The following is a 20129-nucleotide window of genomic DNA, read 5'->3' as shown; positions in this document are numbered from 1 at the left end:
TAAGTAAATGTCATACTTAGTAGTGAATGTTGAAAGCTTTCCCTTTGAGTAAAGGGGAAGCAACAAAATGCCCATTATTGTTTATTTAATATTGTTTTACATTGTCCTAGAGATTGTAATGAACTCACTATTTAGAGATGATATAATTGTGATATGGAAAATCTAGAAAAATCTACAAATAAAGTACATGGATTAAGAAGTGAGTTTAGAAATACTGCTGAATTTGGGCTGGGGGTATAGTTCAGTGGTAGAGTGCCTGCTTAGCATGAACAAGGCCCTGGATTCATTCTCCAGCATCAAAAAAATACATATAAATAATAATAATAATAAAAAGAAACACTGCAGAAATACAAGATCAATTTTCAAAAAGTTCATTTCATTCTTACATGTTAGCAACAAAAAAGGTTTGAAAAGGTGCCATTTATGCTGGAATAGAATTATCAAATACCTAAGAATAATTCTAACAAAATATATTTAAGACCTCTAGCAGGCTGGGATGTAACTCAGTGGTAGGGTACTTGCATAGCAGGCATGGGGCCCTGAGTTTGATACCCAGAACTGTCAAAAATAAAATAAAACAAAAAGATCTTTAACAGAAATACTGTATAAAAATATTAAGACAAAGAATAACCTAAATTAATAGATATATCATGTTCATGAATTAGAAGACTTCTTATAAAAGTGATAGTTCTCTTCAAACTCATCTAAGAGATTCACTGCAATCCCCTATAAAATCCCAATGGCTTGAAAACTAACAAACTGATTTATGAATGTACATGGAAACTCAAAGGTCAAGAATAACTAAGATGCAGGCTGGCTGTAGCTCAGTGGCAGAGTGCTTGCCTAGCATGCATGAGACAATGGGTTCGATCCTTAGCACCATATATGAATAAACAAATAAAATAAAGGCATTCTGTCCATATACAACTATTAAAAAAAAAAGAATCACTAAGATGCTCTCCAAGAAGAACAAATGTTAAGTTCTTGGTCTAGTATATATTAATACTTATAATAAATATATGATAATTAAGACAGTGTTATATTGGTACAAAAATAAGCAAGGTCAATGGAATAGAATAAAGAACCCAAACACAAACCCACGCATATATGGATATTTTATTTATTTATTTTTTGGTACAGGGATTGAACCCAGGGGCACTTAACCCCTGAGCCACATCCCTAGCCCTTTTTATTTATTTATTTTTAATTTAGAGAGAGGGTCTCACTAAATTGCTGAGGCTGGTTTTGAACTCACTATCCTCCTGCTTCAGCCTCCCAAGCCTCTGGGATAATAGGCATGCACCACTATGCCCGGCTACTGGACACTTGATTTATGACAAAGGAAAACAATGCAAAGCAGTGAGGAAATACCCCAAAGGAATATATAAAATCACAACATCAAACAACTCCAGTGCCCCGGTTTCTGTTCATGACCAAAAGTCTCAGGGGTCACTCAAGGTAAACTGGGCTAACTGGGCTGCAAAAAATAACCACACAAGAGACACAAATACCTTTTTGTTTGGGGTCACTGTGATGGCTCCTCTAACCTTAAAGGTCCACAGGAAGAGAGAGAGCAAGAGCACATGCTGACCCCTTTTACTGAGGAGAAGCTATTCAAATGAGGCAAGGAGTCAGGTTTCAGGGGGCTGAGTCTGTCTTCATGATGTCCACTGTCAGCAGGTTGACTGACATCTAGGTAGGCCACACCCAAGGGCACAGTAAGAGAAGGGGACACACACAAGGCACTTCCATGGAACATTCTATTCTAAACAGGGCAAGGGGTAATATTACAAAGGAACAGGTGAGCATAGCTCCACCCATGGGGCTGTAGGAAGGCACAGTCACTGGAACCCTAGAAGAGTGGGGCAGTCTAGCAGCATGGGTGCCTGACGCCACATCGCCCAGCAGGGGACTTAATTCAGTCACATGCGAGGTTGGTCTCCCATACTCCAGGTGAATTATAGATACAAAAAGGCAGAACAATAAAGTCTCTAGAAAATAAGGTAGGAACCTACCCTCATGACCTTAGGATAGGAAAAGATTTCTTATCAGTATAAAAAAGAGGGAACTGAGGTGTAGCTCAATGGTTACACACTTGCTTGGCAATCATGAAACCCTGAGTTCAATTCCCAGTATCTCAAAAAAAAAAAAAAAAAAAAAATATATATATATATATATATATACACACACACACAAAAACATACACACACACACATGTATATATATATATATATATATATATGAAAAAGAAGAGGTTAAATATTATGGTATGTGAATTAACATTTTTTATTAAAATTTTTTTAAAAAAATGAAAAGGTAAACCAGAGACTGGAAGAAGTGATTTGGAACACATACTGATAGAGGACTTTCATCCAGATAATAAAATGAACTATTACAATTCAATAAAAGACATATAACCTAATATAAACATAGTCAAGAAGTTTGAATAGATACACCACAAAAAGAGGATGTCCAAATGGCAAATAAACATGGGAAAGAGCAAATCCGGATTTGCCTTTCCTGAACACAATGCTTCTGCCAAAACTATCATCCGTGACTTTCAGGACGTCTTGTCCACCGTCATGCTATTTCACACTATATGGCTTTTGATCAAGGAATTCACTTCCCTTCAAATGAAATATGGCAATGGGCTAATTCTTTTGAAATTAACTGGTCTTATTATGTTTCTCACCAATCTGAAGCAGCCGATTTGATAAAACAATAGAATGGCCTTTTGAAGACTCTGTTATAGTGCCAACTAGGTACTGTAACCTACAGGACTAAGGCAAGATACCCACAAAGGCTATATGAATGCTGTGAATAAGCTTGGGAGTCATGGGAGTGGCACCACTCACTATTGTAACCCATTAGTAAAAGTTTTATATCCTGTTCCCCTGATCTCATGTTTTGCTGGCCTAGAGATCTTAGCTCCCTGAAGAGGAATGCTTCTACCAGAAGACACAATGTTTCCACAGAACTCTCAGTTGAGATTGATGCCTAGTCACTTTGGACTCCTCTTGACTTGGAATCAACAGACTAAGAAGGGAATTATGGGGTTGTCAAGGATGATTGATCCTGACTACCAAGGAGAAACTGGAATATTACTACACAATTGAGGGAAAGTAAGAGTAGTCTGGGATGCAGAAGATCCCTTAGGTCATCTTTTAGCAAACCCTGTGACTAAGGTCAATGGAAATGAACAATGCAGGCAGGACTATTAATGGCCCAGTGCTTCAGGAAAGAAGGTTTGGGTCACCCCTCCACGTAAAGAACCATGATCTGCTGAGATGCTTACTGAAGACAAAAGGAATACAGAATGGTAATGGGAAAAGGTAGTTCCAAATATCAGGTACCACAATGTGACCAGTTATAAAACTGAGGACTGGAACCATTGTATTTTTGCCTTGTTTTGTTATGAATATATTTGTGTGTATATATAACAGGCAATTATCTTTAGATTTTTCTTCTTTTATTCCCTTATCATGTAACATAAGATTATCAACTTGATATCCAATATTTAAGTATTACTAACTTTACATCATAATATTTGAACTATGGGATAGCAAGAAGAATAAACATCACTCAAGGAGTTTAACCGCTTCTGTGGAAGGAGTTAGGGTGTTTTTGATTATATACAGGATAGCTGTATCATGTTAGGTACAATTATGACCTTGTTATTATCTTATTTGGAGATTAAGTATGGTTTAAGGAGATTCATATAGGGACAAAGTGACAAGGGCTGTTTTTTATGTCAACTTAATTGAGTGATGGAGTACTGGACATTTGTTCAAATACTATTCTGGGTGTCTTTGTGAGGTTGATTCTAGATGAGATTAACATTTGAATCCATAGATGTAGTAAAACAGACAGTCCTCATAATGTGGATGGGCCTCATCCAGTCCTTGAAGACCTATATACCAGAAAGGCTCAGTGAGAGTGAACTCTTCCTGTCTGTTTGAACTGGTCTTTTCTGAGACATAGGCTCTTCTGAATCTTGAGCTGGTGACTTTCAAATTGAAGTTTTCCTGAGTATCCAGTTTGCCAACTGCCAATGTCTCAGTCTCCAAAATCACATGAATCAAATCCTTGTAAAAACACACACACACACACACACACACACACACACACATTGGTTTATCTGGGGAACCCTAATATGAGCATTATATTTCACATTTAAAACAACTTTGAGGCACATTTTGCATATCTGATATAAAATCTACTCATTTCAAGTATACCGTTCAATGACTTTTTAACCCAAATTTATCAAGTCATTCAACTTGACTCAAGTTTTAGAACCTTTCCATCATCCTAATATGATCCCTTATGCACACTTACTATTAATCTTCCCTTCCCCTCTCCCAGGCAATGGATGATTATTTTAGTTCAAGCCACCATACAGAATATCATACACTGGGTGACTTAAACAACAAACATTTCTTTCTCACAGTTTTGGAGGCTGAGAAATCCAAGATTAATGCCCTGACAGATCTGCTGTCTGATGAGGGCTCTCTTCCCAGTGTGCAAAAGGCAGTCTTCTAGTGTCTTTTTTTTGAACCTCAGTACTGGGAATTGACTTATAGGCACTCTACCACTGAGCTACATCTCTAGCCCTTTTAATTTTATCTTGAAATAGGGTCTTGCTAAATTTCCCAGGCTTGTCTGAAACTTTTGATCCTCCTGCCTCAATCCCGTTTCTGGGATTATAGTTGTGCACCACCACACCCAGCTTGGTATCTTCACAAGACCAAGAGAGACAGTTTGTAGTCTCTTTTCCTTCTAAGGACACTTCCCATTATGGGAACCTACCTTCATGATACTATCTAAATCTTATTACAGCACAAAGTCCCCACCTCCTAATACCATCCTATTAGGGGTTAGGATTTCAATAGTAATCCACTTTCTGTCTGTACAGTCTAGCTTTTTCTGACATTTCATATAAATGGTATGATACAGGGGAATGCAGTGGTACATGCCTGTAATCCCAGCTATTCAGGAGGCTGAGGCAGGAGGACTATGAGTTTGAAGCCAGCATGGTCAACAAGGGGTGGCCCTGTCTCAAAAAAATAAAACTAAAATAAATTAAATGATATAATATGTGATGTTTTTGAGAGTTGTCCACATTATAGCATGTATCCACCTCTGTTCCTTTTTATTTCTGAATAATGTTCCAATACATGGACATAGCATATTTTGTCTACCCATTCACATATTGATGGACAGTTAGGCTGTTTCCAATTTTTTCAATTGGTCCTTTGTGAGTGGTATAGTTGAGAACACCCCTGAGCAAGTCTTTGTGTGCATACATTTTTCTCTTAGGAAAAGTTCCAAGAGTGAGATTGCTGGATCACATCATAAATTTACATGGGTTTTTGTTTAACATTTGCCTTTTTTTGGTCATTTTTTATTTATTTATTTATTTTATTTTTTGCTCTTCTGGGATTTAAACCCAAGCCCTGTGTTTGCTCTACTAACGAGCTATATCCCAAACCCTAACCTTTATGTCTTAGATTCTGAAAAACTGCCAAACTGTTTCTCCTCATTCCCTCCAACACTTGTTACTATCTTCTTTATTATGGCCATTCTAAACAAACAAAAAGTTCTCTGTGGAGGAATAAAAATAAATAGAAACTTAAAAATATAAAGCACACTGTGGAGACTGAGCTTTTTGAAGGGGTGAAGGAACTCTCACAAAAACTGACTGCAGTCCTCCAGCTGGTAGGGGGCGCTCCAAGACAGGGCTCTTCTCCCAGCCTCTCACTGGGCTGTCTTAACGAGATCTTCGTTGCTAGGAAACGAGACGCATTTATTTCCCCTGGAGAGGCGGAGATCACACACCGCTGGGGTTCTCTTGTCGGAAGACTGAGAGCTAAGATCCGGCTACCTTAGTTCCAGGGGCAGTTCCAGAAGGTGTCTTTCTAGGGAGTGTTTTCCTTCTACCCTAACGTGGGTAGAGGCCAGCCGCAGCTCCTTGCTTGGATCCAATCCTAGGCCCAAGCATGCTTAGGAGAGGGAAAAAGGCCAAGACACCTCTGTCGGAAGAGGAGCAGCTGCTTCTGTATCAGCAGAAGTTGCTGGCAGAGGAGGAAATGGCCAAGAAGAAAGAGAGGCTCCTCAGCCAGTTCTTGAAGGTGATGGCCTTCTTCATTATGTCCTGCCCAACCCCTACCACCCCCTGCACTGGCCCTGGCTCCTGGCTCCTGTCATCGCGGCAACTCGTTTTCTTTCCCTCCTCCCCTCCTCCGAAAACCCTGAAATCCAAATATACTTAGATTTAAGGCAACACTGTTCGGGAGGTGGGGAGTACTCTGGAAGCCTGAAGGAGGGCAGGTGGAATAGAGTTGGCAGTCTCAACTGAGCCCCAGAACTAAGTAGATGGTGCTGGCTATCCGAATTTAGCTATTTTGAATTCTGATATTCTCCCTGGAGATGGGTCATTATAATCATCCTACTCTGATGCTTGAATGCCTCCCCCTGACTTACTCTTGCTCTCCCTATGATGCCATCAGGCTGTTCCTGACTTACTTTGGGCCCTCCGAAAACAAAAACAGGAACCCCCTGAGTATGATCCCTTAGAAAACACAGTGGATAAGGTGTCAGGTGACAAACTACAGTGATCTTGTTCATCGTACTGTGTCAGGGCATTTGGCCTTAGTCTTTAGAGGTGTTTAATCATTCCTTCACACAGGACAAGCTGGCCAAAGAGGAACAAAACAGTGCTCTTAACCTTAATAAGATTAACACACAGTGGAGAACTGCCCTTCGAGAAGTCAAGACTAAAGAACTTCATAAAGACATTGAAATCCTCAGTCAAATATTTGAACGAGTGGTGGACTGCAAGGACAATGTCATCAAGGTAGGCACTCTTTCCAAAGAAACAGTTGAGTATTCTTAATAGAATGGACCTAGGGAATTAATCAATCTTAAAGCCCTCACAAGACACAGACTGTTGTTAAAGGCAGGCTTTTGGCAATAATTGTTTTTCCTGAGATGAAAAATAGAGTATTGAGCTGTCATTCATTCCTCTTTTTTCCTTGAAGGGAGCCATTCTCCTTGGTCATCTACTGCCCCAAATCAGAACTATGTAATACTAGAGGGTTGTTTGGTTTGGTTTGGTTTTGTTACTAGGGATTGAACTCATGGGTGCTTTACCACTGGGCTACATCCCCAACCCTTTTTATTTCTTGAGACAGGATCTCATTAAGTTGCTGAGGATGCCTCCTTGAACTTGTGATCCTCCTGTCTCAGCCTTCCAAATTGTTGGAATTACAGGCATGTGCCACCAAACCCAGCTATAATATTAGAGTTTCAAGGCACAGTATATATATATCACCCAGTGAATTGAACTTAGTCCCACACCTTTATTACAGTGTCAGAGAAAGGAACTGACTTGCCCAAGACCACATAGCTAGTCAGTGAGAGAGCTAGGAGAGTACAACATGGGTTTCTTAACTCCCACTCCAGTGCTTCATTCAACCAGAATGTTTGGCCTCTTTGATATAACCTTGAAAAAGGTTGGGAAGATCTCCATAGGTAAGAAAATTTCTGGATTACTAAGCAATTCAATCATCCATGCTTATGCTCCTGGGAGGTTCTCCCCACTACCACATTTTTTTATTGGTGCATTATAGTTGTAACATACTTATGGGATTGGTTGTTACATATTTGTACATGCACACAATTCACAAAATAATATAATTTGACCAATATCATTCCCCAGCACTTTTTCCCTCCTTCCCCATCTTGAGATATTCTTAAGTTCTTGATTCCTCCCTATTTTCAAGGAATTTTTGTTTTATCTTTCCTTCCTTTTCTCTTATTTTACAGTACTGGGGATTGAACCAAGGACATTCTATCATTAAGCTCCATCCACAGCCATTTATATTTTTTTATTTTGAGACAAGGTCTTGCTGGGTTGCCAAGACTAGCCTTGAATTTGTGATCCTCGTGCCTCAGCCTCCCAAGTAGCAGGGATTATAGATGTGCCCACCATGCCCAGCTTCTTCTTTTACCCTGCTTTTTACATCCTATCTCTATTTACTGATTTGTTGGTTGTTTCCATTTCAAAACCAAAAACTCCACAGTAACAGCAAATACACACTATCAAAAAGGTATTCCCCCCTCTAGAAAACATGCTTTTTGTTCACAGCCTACCCCTGGGGAAAAAATTCCGGCAGACCTGGGCAACTGTCAGAGATGCATAGTAAGAATCTTCAAATTTGCAGAAAAAAATACACACTAGACGTTTTTCACTCTGCCAGTTTATACTTAATGGCTTTTTAAGTGGATTTTCCCAGGAACATATTGGTAGTTATCAAATAATTGATGAAAAAAGAACCAGTGGTACTCATTAAGGAGTGGTTATTATTATTATTATTATTAAGGAATGTTGAGCAGTTGGCCAGGTTACCCATGAACCAATTAGCTTCTTCTTACAAATAACTTTGTAGCTTATGATTGCAGTCCTTGCCTTAGGTCAATCACACACTGCTAATATTAAGCATTTTCAGGGTAATTCCTGAAAAACCAAGATTGTGCATGTTAAATATACAATATGCAAATATTAGTGATCCTCACTACCTGCCTCTACTTATTCATTTCCCATTTACCCTGCATCCCACAATATCTACCTTTTTCTAGGAAATTACTCTGATAAAAGTCACCAATCCAGAATCCTGGCTACTTTTCATCATTACTTCTCCTCTAATCTGACCTTTCCATGGCATTGACACTCTTGTTCATGACCTACATCTTAAAATTTTCTTTTGGCTTCCATGACACTATTCTGGCATTTCTCCTGCCTCTTGGGACACATATATCCAGTCCTCTTTGTGAATTCATCTTCCTCTCGCCATCTCCTGAACTTTAACATTCCTTAGATCCCTGAGCCTGGTCATCTCACCCTTTAACCAGTTGTCTAGGGCTTAGACAATGTGACTCATTACCCTGGCTTAAAACAATTTATTATTATCTCTCATGATTCTGTTAGGCAAATTGAGCTCAGGGTGATTCTTCTCAAGCAAGGTTAGTTTTCAGTCAGATGTCAGCTGGTGCTGTATTCAACTAGGCCTGATGGCTAGATGTCCTAGATGGCTGGCTCTTGATTCTGGCTGTCAGAGGAGTTCAACCAGTTATCTATTGCTATATAACTTTCCTGTGACCCCTGTGTAAACTGGGCTTCTCACAGCACGACAGCTAGGTTCCTAAAGGGAGCATCCCAAAGGGAAGGAAGCAGAAGTTGCCAGGACACATAAAGGGCTATGCTTGGAACTGGCACAGGGTCACTTCCACCATATTCTATTGATCCAGGGAGTCAGAGTCTTCCCAAATTCAAGATGATGGAAAAAGAGTCTACTTTTTGATGGCAAGGTCATATTACAGAAATGGATTGGCAAGATCATGTTACAGGAAATTATCAGATGGGAGATACTGCTGTGCTTACGTTTGTAAAATATAATCTACTATATATATTTCATAATGGTTCCTGAGACCTTATGACATGACTATATTGGCTGTTGATAGCTTCTTAATGATCTTTTGTGATAAGATACCCTAGGTTCAACTTATTTTCTGCATAAAACTTCCAAGTGATCATTTCTCCAAAAACCCTGATTCCATGTAGTGGTGGCCCCATCATTGTAAATATTTGTTGTCCACAGGATATTGGGGATCCCTGACATCATCCTTGCTTTACATTCAAGAGTGAGTAGGTGCCAGGCATGGTGGCATACACCTATAATCCCAGTGGCTCGGGAGGCTGAGGCAGGAACATAGTGCATTCAAAGCCAGCCTCAGCAACGTAGGCCCTAAGCAACTTAGCAAGACCCAGACTCAAAATAAAACATAAAAAAGGGGGACTGGGGATGTGGTTTGGTGGTTAAATTCCCCTGGGTTCAATTCTTGGTACCATTAAAAAAAAAAAAAAAAGTGAGTGAACCAGTACTTACAAAGCCAAAGTCTTGGCATTAGAAACTGAGGGAAAAAAATGCCATCATGTCATCCAGCTAGCCAGCTGAATACATTTTTATTTTCTCACACAGATGCCATTTGACCAGAATGGTAACTCTGTTTTTCCTGTCCAGTCTTTAGCTAAGGACCTATCAGAAGCTGAGGAGCAGTATGCCCATGCTGACCAGAATGGTAACTCTGTTTTCCTGTCCAGTCTTTAGCTAAGGACCTATCAGAAGCTGAGGAGCAGTATGCCCATGCCCTACGCAGCCACTTGCACAACATTGACCAGCTCTTGGCCCTGCAGAGGCACCGGCTCCACCTCCTGGAGGAAAATTACAACAATGAGCTGGAGGTCCTAACCAAGGAGTTTGAGACAGAAAGGTATGGGTCCCAAGAGAAGATAGGGGACTGAATCCAGGGGAGTGACTGTTCTGTGTGAAGGAGCTGCTTGTAAGCAGGTGGCCAGTACCTGGAAGCATTCCACTTTTATTATGACATGACCCACAACAGAGAACATTCTGAGTTTGTTCTAAACAAATTCAGGTTCACCTTACAGCCTTTGCTTTCCTTTACCCCTTCCCCCACGCCCCATATCCCTACACACACACACACACACACACCCACCACCACCTGGCATCAAAATGCCCTTACCATCTACTTTCAAATATCAGAATCCTACCCATCTCACAGCAGACAGATTTGGGAGGGAGACTTCACTTATATTTATATTTGTATTAATGTATTGCCTATTCAAAAATCAAAATAAAATAATCTTATTCTCTCTGGCCATAAAAATGTAGAGCCCACCCTCTCTCTGTTCTCTGTCAGTATCAAAGAGTTTGTACCATTCATACAGTTTTATTACTACTGCTTTAAATTGTCATTATTGGTCCATATGCTGTATCCATTGCAGCAAGGACAATATCTTGTCTCCTATAGGAAGACAATTATTGACCAACATGAGAAAGAGATTCACTATCTACAAGATGTCTTCATGGCCATGGAGCAGAACTATATAGATTCTGAGTATGAAAGCAAGTTGGAGTTCCAAAGCATGTGGGATGATCTCAAAAACAAGGTATAGAAGGGGATTAATGGGACAGGAACTGGGAGAGAAGTAAGAGAAAAACTGTTCAAGCTACTAGTGACAGAAGAGAACCCTGTAACCAACAGTCAATAAAAGGGTGTGCCACTGTAGTTGATTCAACTGCTTTTTGTAATTTTGTAAAAACTGGTCAGGAAGGAAGATCATTCTAAAATGCATTTTGGAGCTTAAAAAGCAACAAGGAGATCATCTGGCTTCCTCTGAACTACAGATGAAGATACTAAGATCCAAATAAATAAATGACCCGCCAGACTCACGCTTCTGATTTGTGGTAGAGCCAGAAGAATTAATCTAGGTCTCCTGCCACTTAGCCCAAAATGCTTTCTACCATATTGGAGATTACAAACTTAACTACTCCACAGACCTAGGTTTAGATATAGGGTTTTTTTTTGTTTTGTTTTTTGCTTTTATTTTTATTTTGGTACTGGGAATTGAAATCAGGAGCAATTTACCACTGAGTTATATCCCCCAACTCTTTTTACTGAGACAGGGTCTTGCTAAGTTGCTGAGGTTGGCATGGAACTTAAAATCCTCCTGCCTCAGCCTCCCAAGTTGCTGGGATTAGAGGCATGTGCCACTATGCCTGGTGGGGTTCTTGTTTTCATGTTATGTCAATGTTTTATAAAAACTTTGAATACATTTTCTATATTTAGAAATTGAAAATATTTCACATAAAAATCTAAATTTTTGACTTCCCTTGAAAAATTTAAAGATCTAGTGGCAACACTGGGCCATGTTTCCAAATGGCAGCATTCATGTGGAGTTGTAGGAGCTCAAGTTCACTACAGGACCACTCAGCCCACAATACTTTCTTATATTATCTTCCTGGTCCTTATGGGCATTTTGATTGGTGATTGCTGCACTGATTAATACTATTAACAGTTCAAAACATGAGGTTTATGGTGGAAATAAAGGGCATTAGTAGCATAATTTTAAACATTGGGTATTTGGGGGGGGGGAACTTCCTAGAACTTAGAAGAGAAGCACTTTCTACGAATACAACTAGAGAATGTAGTAGAAGATCTGTGGAGAAGGTTCCAAGAAGCACTCAAGAATTATACTGATGCCACAGAGGACCGGAAAATTGCCTTTGAAACCTTAAAGGTGAAGGACGAGAAGAGCTCCAAAGAAATTGAAGCACAAATGAAAAAAATACAGAAACTACAGGTAGTATCACCATCCAAAAATGCTACTTACACTACTCCATTATTCCCCTTTCCCCAGTTCCCACTGGGTCTCATTACTCCACTGGGTGAGAAAAGATGATATACTCTGATTTCAGTTCCCAGGCTGCCCTTTTCCTGTGTCAATAAAGACCCTCCTCTGGTCAAGTGTTTCCTGTCTACTCTGTCTGTCCAGGAGGCCATAACTATTTCAAAAGGCAGAATCATGCTGCATAGTCGTGAGAGTGAAGATCAGAACCAGTATATCCGTAATGACAAGGAGTTGGTCCTTATACAACTGCGAAAACTTAAGGCTCAAAGGATGCAGGCCCGAGAGGTATCCCAGGAGAACTTAGTCAAGCTCACCCTGGAAAGTAATGCCACCCTCAAGGCCTTGAAAAAGATCGTTGATAAGGTAATAAAGGGGAGAGGACAGTCAGAACAAAGGCAAATAAACTGCTTGAGGTGAAAGGAACTTAGAAGTAGAGGAGGGTTTCCTCGTGCTTCCTAAGCTTAAGTGAACACTAGGAATATCTTCATTATTCTCTCTCCTCCCCTCATACATTTTAAATTAAATAATAACAGCTTAATTTAATAAAAATATGAAATACTTAGACCAGTGCTTGGCACATGGTAAGCACTAGGTGTTAGATGTATTTATTACTGTTGTCTCTCATTTTAATAAGAAGTTCCCCTGGAGTTGTTTCATGCAGGGAACTAACTCCACTATTTCCCTCTTAGCCCTTTCCTAATGAAGTCTGTTCCTGCTTCCAACAGGGTGAAAAGATCCTTAAACTTGCTGAAATATGTAGAAAATATGAAACAGAGGAAGAGAAAGTGCTGCCTTTTTATTCATCAGTATTGACAGCTAATATGCAGGAGGAGAATGAGGAACAAAATCCTGAAGAGCTTACTATGGAACTTGTGAAGGTAAGGGCTGGGAGAGGATAGGCTTTGGGATAGCATTTGCTACTGGGTCCTGAAGTACACTTTTCCTCTCTAACTCAATTACCAGGTGATGGCTGACTACGTAGGGATGGAGAATTTCTGGAAAAGGTACAACAAGGTGAAACTGGAGCAACTGAGCCTCCAACACAGACGAGCCCAGCTGCTGGAAATTAATGGGAAGCTTCGGGAGATGCTCAAGCAGTACTTGGATGGCATCTCCGTGAGTGATGAAGTGTTGAGCAAGTTTAACCCACTCTTCATAGTCAACCATCAAAGCAACTTATCCCAACCCTTGTCCACATCTACTGCTCAGTCAGGTGACAAACCACCTCCAACTACTTATAATATCATTGAAGCAGCCCACATCATCTCCCACACCCTGTGATCCAAGGGAGGACACGTCTTTCCAACTTCAAAGAAAAAAAAAATTTTTTTTTTGAGACCCAAGTGCTTTGCTATTAAAAACTTCCATGGAGTTTATGAACTCCTTATATTTTTGCTGTCTTGGACAGAGCAGTTCACTTTGAAGACACTAGGAATACTGCCATCCTGGGGAGCAGAGAAAATAGGAAGGCAATGACGCAGTGAAGCACAGCTCTTTGGTGTTGTGGTACCATGGGAGCTCATACCAAAACCTTAAGGACCTAGAGGCCAAGTGAGCAGATCCTATGGGCAGATCTTTGGGGTATATTAGGACAGCAAGTGGTGGTCAGGGGAAGAGGTGACCTAAGGCTTCCAACCACCCCCCCTTGCCAGGCAAGATCCAACTCCAGAATGCCTTTTTTTCTCAGCCCTTCACCTCATTCCCACTTACAAAAAGCAGCTTCAGAAAGTATCAGGTGAAGAATACAAACCTCTTTAAAAAGTACTATAATTTATTTCTTTTTACTCTTGTTTCGTTTTTCTTCCTTGAGCTTCTTTTTGGAGACTTTGGGTGTGTTGGCCTTTTTGTATAGGTGAAACCCAATGAGACACAGGAGGCCTGGCACCATGGCCATGCCTACCAGAGGCAAAATGCCCTTCACCAGCTTTTGCCAGTAGTTGGCTCGGATCAGTGCAATCAGCTCCACGTCATACTGCAACACTGCATCCGCTGGAGAGGCAGAGGGGAGGTGAGGATTAGAATCTCTTGTGCATTTTATCTGGGGCTTTGAATATGAATGAAAACAGGAAGGGCTGGCTATAGCAAAGCCAACTATGAAGCTGGCAAGACTTAAATGTGGGGTTGAGTTCCCTTAGACAAAGGCAGAGGAGGGTTATAAGCAGAGTCTAGTAACAGTCATATTGACCCCAACTACATGTATGGCTTGGGTTCAGTGAGGTCTTTGACAGCACAGGAAAATTATGAATATGAAATATATAGGCTGTTCTCCATTTATAAAAGAACCCTCTATACTACCTATACCCATTTTCCAAAGAGCCATATGGACAGAATCATTGCAGAGCTGAAATTAACTGGATTTAAAGTAGATAATTTTAAAATTCCACCAACCAATGAGCACATTCAGTGTGATTATTAGAAAAACAGTAGTTTGGGGCTGGGGCTATAGCTCAGTGGTAGAGCGCTTGCCTAGCATGTGTGAGGCACTGGGTTTGGTTATCAGCACCACATATAAATAAAGGTCCATCAACAACTAAAAAAAAAAATAAAGAAAGAAAACTTACAAAAGAAAAGAAAAGAAAGAAAGGAAAAGAAAAACAATAGTTTAGCTAGATGTGGTAGTGCACACCTGTACAAGAAGCTGAGGCAGGAGGATCACAAGTTAGGGCCAGCCTGGGCAACTTCATGAGACCCTGTCTCAAAAAATAAAAAAGGCTGGGGGTATGGGTATAGCCCAGTGATAGAGTGGCCCTGGATTCCATCCCCAGTACCATAAACAAACAAATAGGGGCAGGTGGAAGAGGAGTGAATGGGAAGGGAGAGGTATACAAAGAAGCAAATAAGCAGTACTGTGAATTGGGAAGTAATAGAACATTGGCTAAAATAGTTTCTCTCTAGTCCCCCTACCCTCTTTCCAGACCTTCCTCTAGCTGGGACTAGGATAGGAATTATGTTCTCAATGCTCTGTGGAATAAAACACATTTTAGCTAATAGAACATTTGTTATAACGAAAAGCAAAAGATATGTCTTTTGGGAAATCTGTCCAGTATCAGCCTTTTAAAAATAGATATAATAGGGGTGTAATTGTGGCTCAATGGGAGCCTCAACTCAGTTGTAGCTGAGCGTGAGGCACTGGGTTCAATCCTAGCACCACATAAAAACAAATAAATGCATTAAGTCCATACATAACTAATTTTTTTAAAAAAAAAATAGATACAATAATGATTTATAAGAGTTTTCCAAGTTATGGGGTAGACTTGGCTTTTAAAGATTGCTTTTTTTTAGTTCCTTGACTATTCTGAAAGTAGTAATATAAGCAGCAGACCCATGTAGGTCAAGCAGGTATCTCTTCCCTAAAAATATGCCAGCTGCCAGAGGTAGCCTTAACAGGTGATGTTTGTAGTCTCTATTGGTGACCTGAGCAGAAAAAAAAAAAAAAAGTGGCTCTGCAGAAGGAGGCCCCAGACACTCCTGTCCCTTTCAGCAAACCTGATCTGGACCTTCTCAAGCTCCAGACAAAAAAAAAAAAAAAAAAAAAATTAATTCCTTGTAGGGACTGGTTTTTTGATGGCCTGAGAGAAAGACCTAGTCAGATTACCTGGGACAGATGGTGGAAATCCCCGTTTTCCATAGGCCAAGTGAGAAGGGATGATTGCCCTTCGCTTCTCTCTGAGGGAAGGAATGTAAGTCACAGCCAGAGGTGGGAAGGTGGGCCAGTACCCTCAGTCAGCAAAACCCCTTGTATATTTATACCCAAAACATGAACTTTCCCACCTGTGTGCCTAACAGCAAAAGTGTCCATCTCCCCACAACCCCAACTCCTCCAACAAAACCAGAGGGGCACGGGTTTTAGACGCCCTCAGAAGGCCTACTGACATGGACCTATCCAATGTGAAGCCACAGTCCTTTATCCCACATTCTACTGACTCCTGCAGGAGCAGGATGGCAGAGAAAACCTCTACCCAGGGAAAGGGGATACCCACCCTCCTATACCCTCTTCCCAGATACTCACCCTACACACATGTCTAGAAGGCTCTGCTCCAGACCTTGAGGAAGAAGACATAACTTACTGGAAGCTACTCACATTTACCAAATCACCCAAGAGAAAGATCAGAGGTTCACACTTAACTCTCAATTTAGTCTTCCCCACTTCTCAAATTCCTGGTTTCCAATGGGGTATGGGGTAAGAGAAGTATTAGAAGTGAGGCTTAAATCTTAGGAAGTAACTGGAAGAGCCCTGGGGTCTTATTCCAGGAGGCCTTTCCTGGGCAACTTAGGGGTTGAAGAGGCCAAGTAAGGGCATAGGTTGGGAAGAGGTGAAATGAGAGGCACAGGTCACATACCTGGAATCACCTGCTTTTGGCCAAGTTCTATAACCAGAGGATCTCTGGTCAGAGAGGTGTCAATAATGCGTCCATCTATCAAGGTACCCTGGTTGGGAGAGAGCGTCAAGAGCACATACCTAGTACCTCTTAAGGAGGCGGCAACACACACCTGGACCGCAAGGTGGCGGCAACCCCCTTACTGCTGCAGTTTATCCCCCCCAGGGCAAAAAGGAACAGGAAGTCCCAAAGGGCTGGCACTTACTAGAGACCTCTCCACCCTACGTTTCTCAGTGCCAAGGAGGAATTGGAGGAAAAGCACCAAGGGGAAATAGGCAGGAAAGAGGGGCGCCCCTCCCCCCGCCACGTGCTCTACGACCCCAGAGCCTGAATTTTTCCTTCCAAACCGCTTGCCACGTGTCCAAGCCAAAGCTGACGTGTTTCAGCAATGCCCCGCCCCTCCTAAGCCCCGCCCCAACCCCTTGTGCCCCTCACCGTGTAATGTATGTGGAGCGTGTCTCCAAAAGCAGCGGGTTCCGCACACGGTTCGGGGGGCTCCACCTACGATCGGACTACAAGGGTCACGGAAGCTCCTCCAAAGATCTAGTTCTCTCCCCTAGACCCAGCACCATCCAACTCAGTTCCCACACTTCTTCTCTTCCCCACTCCCAGGTTCGTTTAGATCCTGGAGTTCCCCCACAGGTTCTGGCCCATCTCCTCACCAAAGTCTCCACTTGGAGGGTCCGGACGGGACTTTCGGTTTCGAACCCAGCCTCAGCCCGGCACATCGCCCCACTGAGCAGCAGCAGCAGGAGATGGAGGGGCAGGAATAAGGGGCGCAGGGTCATGACTGGATGGGGGCAGGGCACTGGGGCACCAGGACAGGCTACTCTAGTGGCGGCGATTAGGAGAGCTTTTCCTCGGCGCCCAGGCGAGACTGGACGCGACCGGACTTGTGGTGATGAGGGAGCTCCTCCTCTCGCAATCCTTGCTCCACCTTGTCCCCACCTCCTGGAGGGAGGAGGCCGCAGGGAGCCCTCCCTACTCTCTGAGATAGGGAATTCGCATTCTGACCCATCTGTCCGTTAGCCGTTCTGTCCCACAGGAGGAATTGCTGCCACACCAACAGTTGTCAAAGGTGGCATCCCTCTCCCATCTCTATACCTTCAGCTCCACTCTCTGGAGCAGAGCACTGTCCTATCCTTTTGCTCTTGGAAAGCTAACTGGAAAGCACAAGGAACTATTTTCCTGTAAGAATGGGATGAATCCCTGATATTTTCCTCTGGCATTACCATTTTTCTGCTTTCATTAACAACCTTTTTAAAAGAGCAGCACATACAAACCTTTTGTTTATGCAAGAATTTCAGTCTTTAAAGAGGGTTTCAAATGATTTCAGCCATCCTACCAGTACCATTTGCATAATTTACTCAGCCTTTGGCACCTGAATTCTGCTCGCTCAAAGGCTATCAGGGAGCTCACATTTACCAAACTCTTGGGCCATTTCTTGGCCTGTTGTCTTTAGCATCATCTCTCTGGTATTTGGGGCAACTGAGCTTTGACTGCCCTTGCAAGCCCTAGACACAACTACCTACTAGGCATCTCCACCTAGATGTTTTGCCAGCACTTCAGACTCAACACACCCAACAAGTACTCATTCTTCCTCCTTCCATCCCACCTGCAACAACCTGGTCTTATTCTCCCAATCTCCTCTTTTTGTTGGGGGCTTTGCTATCAGCATTCTCTTATTATTCTTTGTCTACATTCAACCAGTCTCCTTTGGCTTCTCCCTCCAGTCTCTCCAGCTCTTTTTTTCATTCCCATTAAGACCTCATTTTTTCTGCGCACCCGCCCCCCCCCCCCCCCCCCGCCCAGCCCCAGCCACTCTATGGGGTTGTTAAAGAAAACACACACACACACCAGCAGGAGGGAATTTCTGGAGTGATGAATGCTCCATAACGTGAGAGGGTCATGAGTTGGCTGCAAGCACTTGTCAAATCTTAAACTCTGTTTACAATCTTGGAATCTCACTTTATGCAAATTATATCGCAAAATTCTAAATACTGAATATATCCCCATAAAAGTATATTTCTATGTCTCCCTTAAAGCTGCATATGGTCACAGACATAGTGGGGCACACCTATAATCCCAGGTACTAGGGAGGCTGAAGCAAGAGGATCACAAATTCAAAGCCAGCCTAGACAACTTAGTAGTAAGTCCCTGTCTCAAAAAATAAAAAGAGGCCAGGCAAGGTGGCACACGCCTATAATCCCAGTGGCCTAGGAGGCTGAGGCAGGATTGCAAGTTCAAAGCCAGCTTCAGCAAAAGTGAAGTGTTAAGGAACTCAGAGAGACACTGTCTCTAAATAAAATACAAAAAAGGGCTGGGGATGTAGCTTGGTGGTTTAGTGCATTTGAGTTCAATCCCTCTTACCAAAAAAATAAAGTGCTGAGATGTAGCTTAGTGCCCCTGGACTCAAACCCCTGCACTGCAAAAACAAACAAACAAACAACAACAAAAAAAAACCTAGAGGACTTATTGGTCACCTAGTTTATGTCTAATAAGAAACAGAAGTGTTGAAAGTATTGTCTTGGCCCAGTACCAAAAAAAGAAAAAGAAAAGAAAGTAAGTATTGTCTTGGACTTCCAAGAAAGTTCTTCAAAGGGAGTTAGCTAGGAAATGTATCACTGTGTTCCTCTCCCTCCCCACAAGGTCTTGCCTTCCTTCCTTCTGCTACCTGGAAGATAGATAAGATTAATTATGCTCTGGTAGCTATATTAGACCATGAGGTGATCATAAGGATGAAGGCTATGTCCTAGCATGGTGAAAAAAAAGATAAAAGCCTAAAAACTGAAGAGCCACCACATCAGCCCCTGGATTGCCTACCATCAGATGCCTTCCTCCAACCATCCCTTAGGGATCACTGGAGATTGAACCCAGGGTCTCCCCCATGTTAGGTTAAATACTCTACTATTGAATCACATCCCCAAACCACCAAACATCTTTAAATTGAGATTTTACTTTTTTATTTAAAAGAGGAATAAACCTCATTCCCAACCTCTCCTACTTGAGATCATTCTGTACATTTTTACTATTTAGTTTGTCATGTCAGTTGCCCACCAAAAACCTACCATGGCTCCACATTGCCCAGTGAATAAAATTCTGACTCCTTGACATGCCAATTAAAAGCTTTTGTAATCTAGCACTTATTTACTTTTCTCAACTGGTCTTTTAGCCTATTAAACTGAAAGCCTTTTAGAAACAGAACCTCATGTTTCTCTTTTCTATATCCTCATTGCTTGTGTCTGACATACAAATGTTTATGAACTGGACCAAAACCTCTTCCTGCTTCTGGACTGTGATCTGGCCATCAGAGGAACCTATACCATGTGTTTCCATCTCTATGTCCTAGTTCATGCTCCTCTCTTTACCTGTCAAGTTTCCTCCAGGTTAAATTCAAGTATCTCCTCAGTGAAGCTCTGATTCTCTTAGTTAACAGTGACTTTCCCTATTTTTGAACTTCAGGCATATACTTAGGGACATTT

The 20129-nt window shown here is 41.7% G+C and overlaps 2 protein-coding genes across 6 annotated transcripts; one reads left to right on the top strand and one right to left on the bottom strand.

The window, feature by feature from the left end:
* Positions 1-5826: 5826 nt before the first annotated feature.
* Positions 5827-13644, top strand: Ccdc65 (coiled-coil domain containing 65). 3 transcript variants are annotated; one of them, XM_027950010.3, is made up of 8 exons: positions 5827-6128; positions 6686-6853; positions 10160-10329; positions 10888-11026; positions 12023-12220; positions 12413-12631; positions 12994-13146; positions 13232-13644. In XM_027950010.3, the coding sequence occupies exons 1-8, from the start codon at positions 5997-5999 to the stop codon at positions 13547-13549; spliced, it is 1497 nt and encodes a 498-aa protein (XP_027805811.1). In that variant the 5' UTR covers positions 5827-5996; the 3' UTR covers positions 13550-13644. The 3 variants fall into 3 exon arrangements, with proteins under 3 accessions (XP_027805811.1, XP_071466022.1, XP_071466023.1); XM_071609921.1 differs by lacking the exon at positions 12023-12220; XM_071609922.1 differs by lacking the exon at positions 12413-12631.
* A 374-nt stretch (positions 13645-14018) lies between these two features.
* On the bottom strand, positions 14019-18340 carry Fkbp11 (FKBP prolyl isomerase 11). 3 transcript variants are annotated; one of them, XM_027949864.3, is made up of 6 exons: positions 17310-18330; positions 17083-17148; positions 16609-16696; positions 16278-16311; positions 15864-15934; positions 14019-14257 (listed from the first exon to the last, which is right to left on the bottom strand). In XM_027949864.3, exons 1-6 carry the CDS (start codon positions 17433-17435, stop codon positions 14040-14042), a joined length of 603 nt encoding a protein of 200 aa, XP_027805665.1. In that variant the 5' UTR covers positions 17436-18330; the 3' UTR covers positions 14019-14039. The 3 variants fall into 3 exon arrangements, with proteins under 3 accessions (XP_027805665.1, XP_027805667.1, XP_027805668.1); XM_027949866.3 differs by lacking the exon at positions 17083-17148 and having other exon boundaries at positions 17310-18340; XM_027949867.3 differs by lacking the exons at positions 17083-17148; positions 17310-18330 and adding an exon at positions 16853-17011.
* Positions 18341-20129: the final 1789 nt, after the last annotated feature.

This window comes from Marmota flaviventris, chromosome 3 (genome assembly GCF_047511675.1).
Source record: "Marmota flaviventris isolate mMarFla1 chromosome 3, mMarFla1.hap1, whole genome shotgun sequence".
Classification (NCBI taxonomy): domain Eukaryota; kingdom Metazoa; phylum Chordata; class Mammalia; order Rodentia; family Sciuridae; genus Marmota; species Marmota flaviventris.
The sequence above is the reverse complement of the archived record's forward strand: the minus strand, read 5'-3'. Positions and strand labels throughout refer to the sequence as shown.

Excerpts from the sequence above, each read along its gene's own strand:
- Ccdc65 (XM_027950010.3), top strand. The coding sequence starts at position 5,997 with ATGCTTAGGAGAGGGAAAAAGGCCAAGACACCTCTGTCGGAAGAGGAG. Across the intron at positions 6,129-6,685 it reads TCCTCAGCCAGTTCTTGAAG|GACAAGCTGGCCAAAGAGGA; the intron begins GTGATGGCCTTC and ends TCCTTCACACAG. Across the intron at positions 12,221-12,412 it reads AAAAAATACAGAAACTACAG|GAGGCCATAACTATTTCAAA; the intron begins GTAGTATCACCA and ends CTGTCTGTCCAG.
- Fkbp11 (XM_027949864.3), bottom strand. The coding sequence starts at position 17,435 with ATGACCCTGCGCCCCTTATTCCTGCCCCTCCATCTCCTGCTGCTGCTG. Across the intron at positions 17,149-17,309 it reads CCCTCCAAGTGGAGACTTTG|GTGGAGCCCCCCGAACCGTG; the intron begins GTGAGGAGATGG and ends GTCCGATCGTAG. Across the intron at positions 15,935-16,277 it reads CTTCTAGACATGTGTGTAGG|AGAGAAGCGAAGGGCAATCA; the intron begins GTGAGTATCTGG and ends TCCTTCCCTCAG.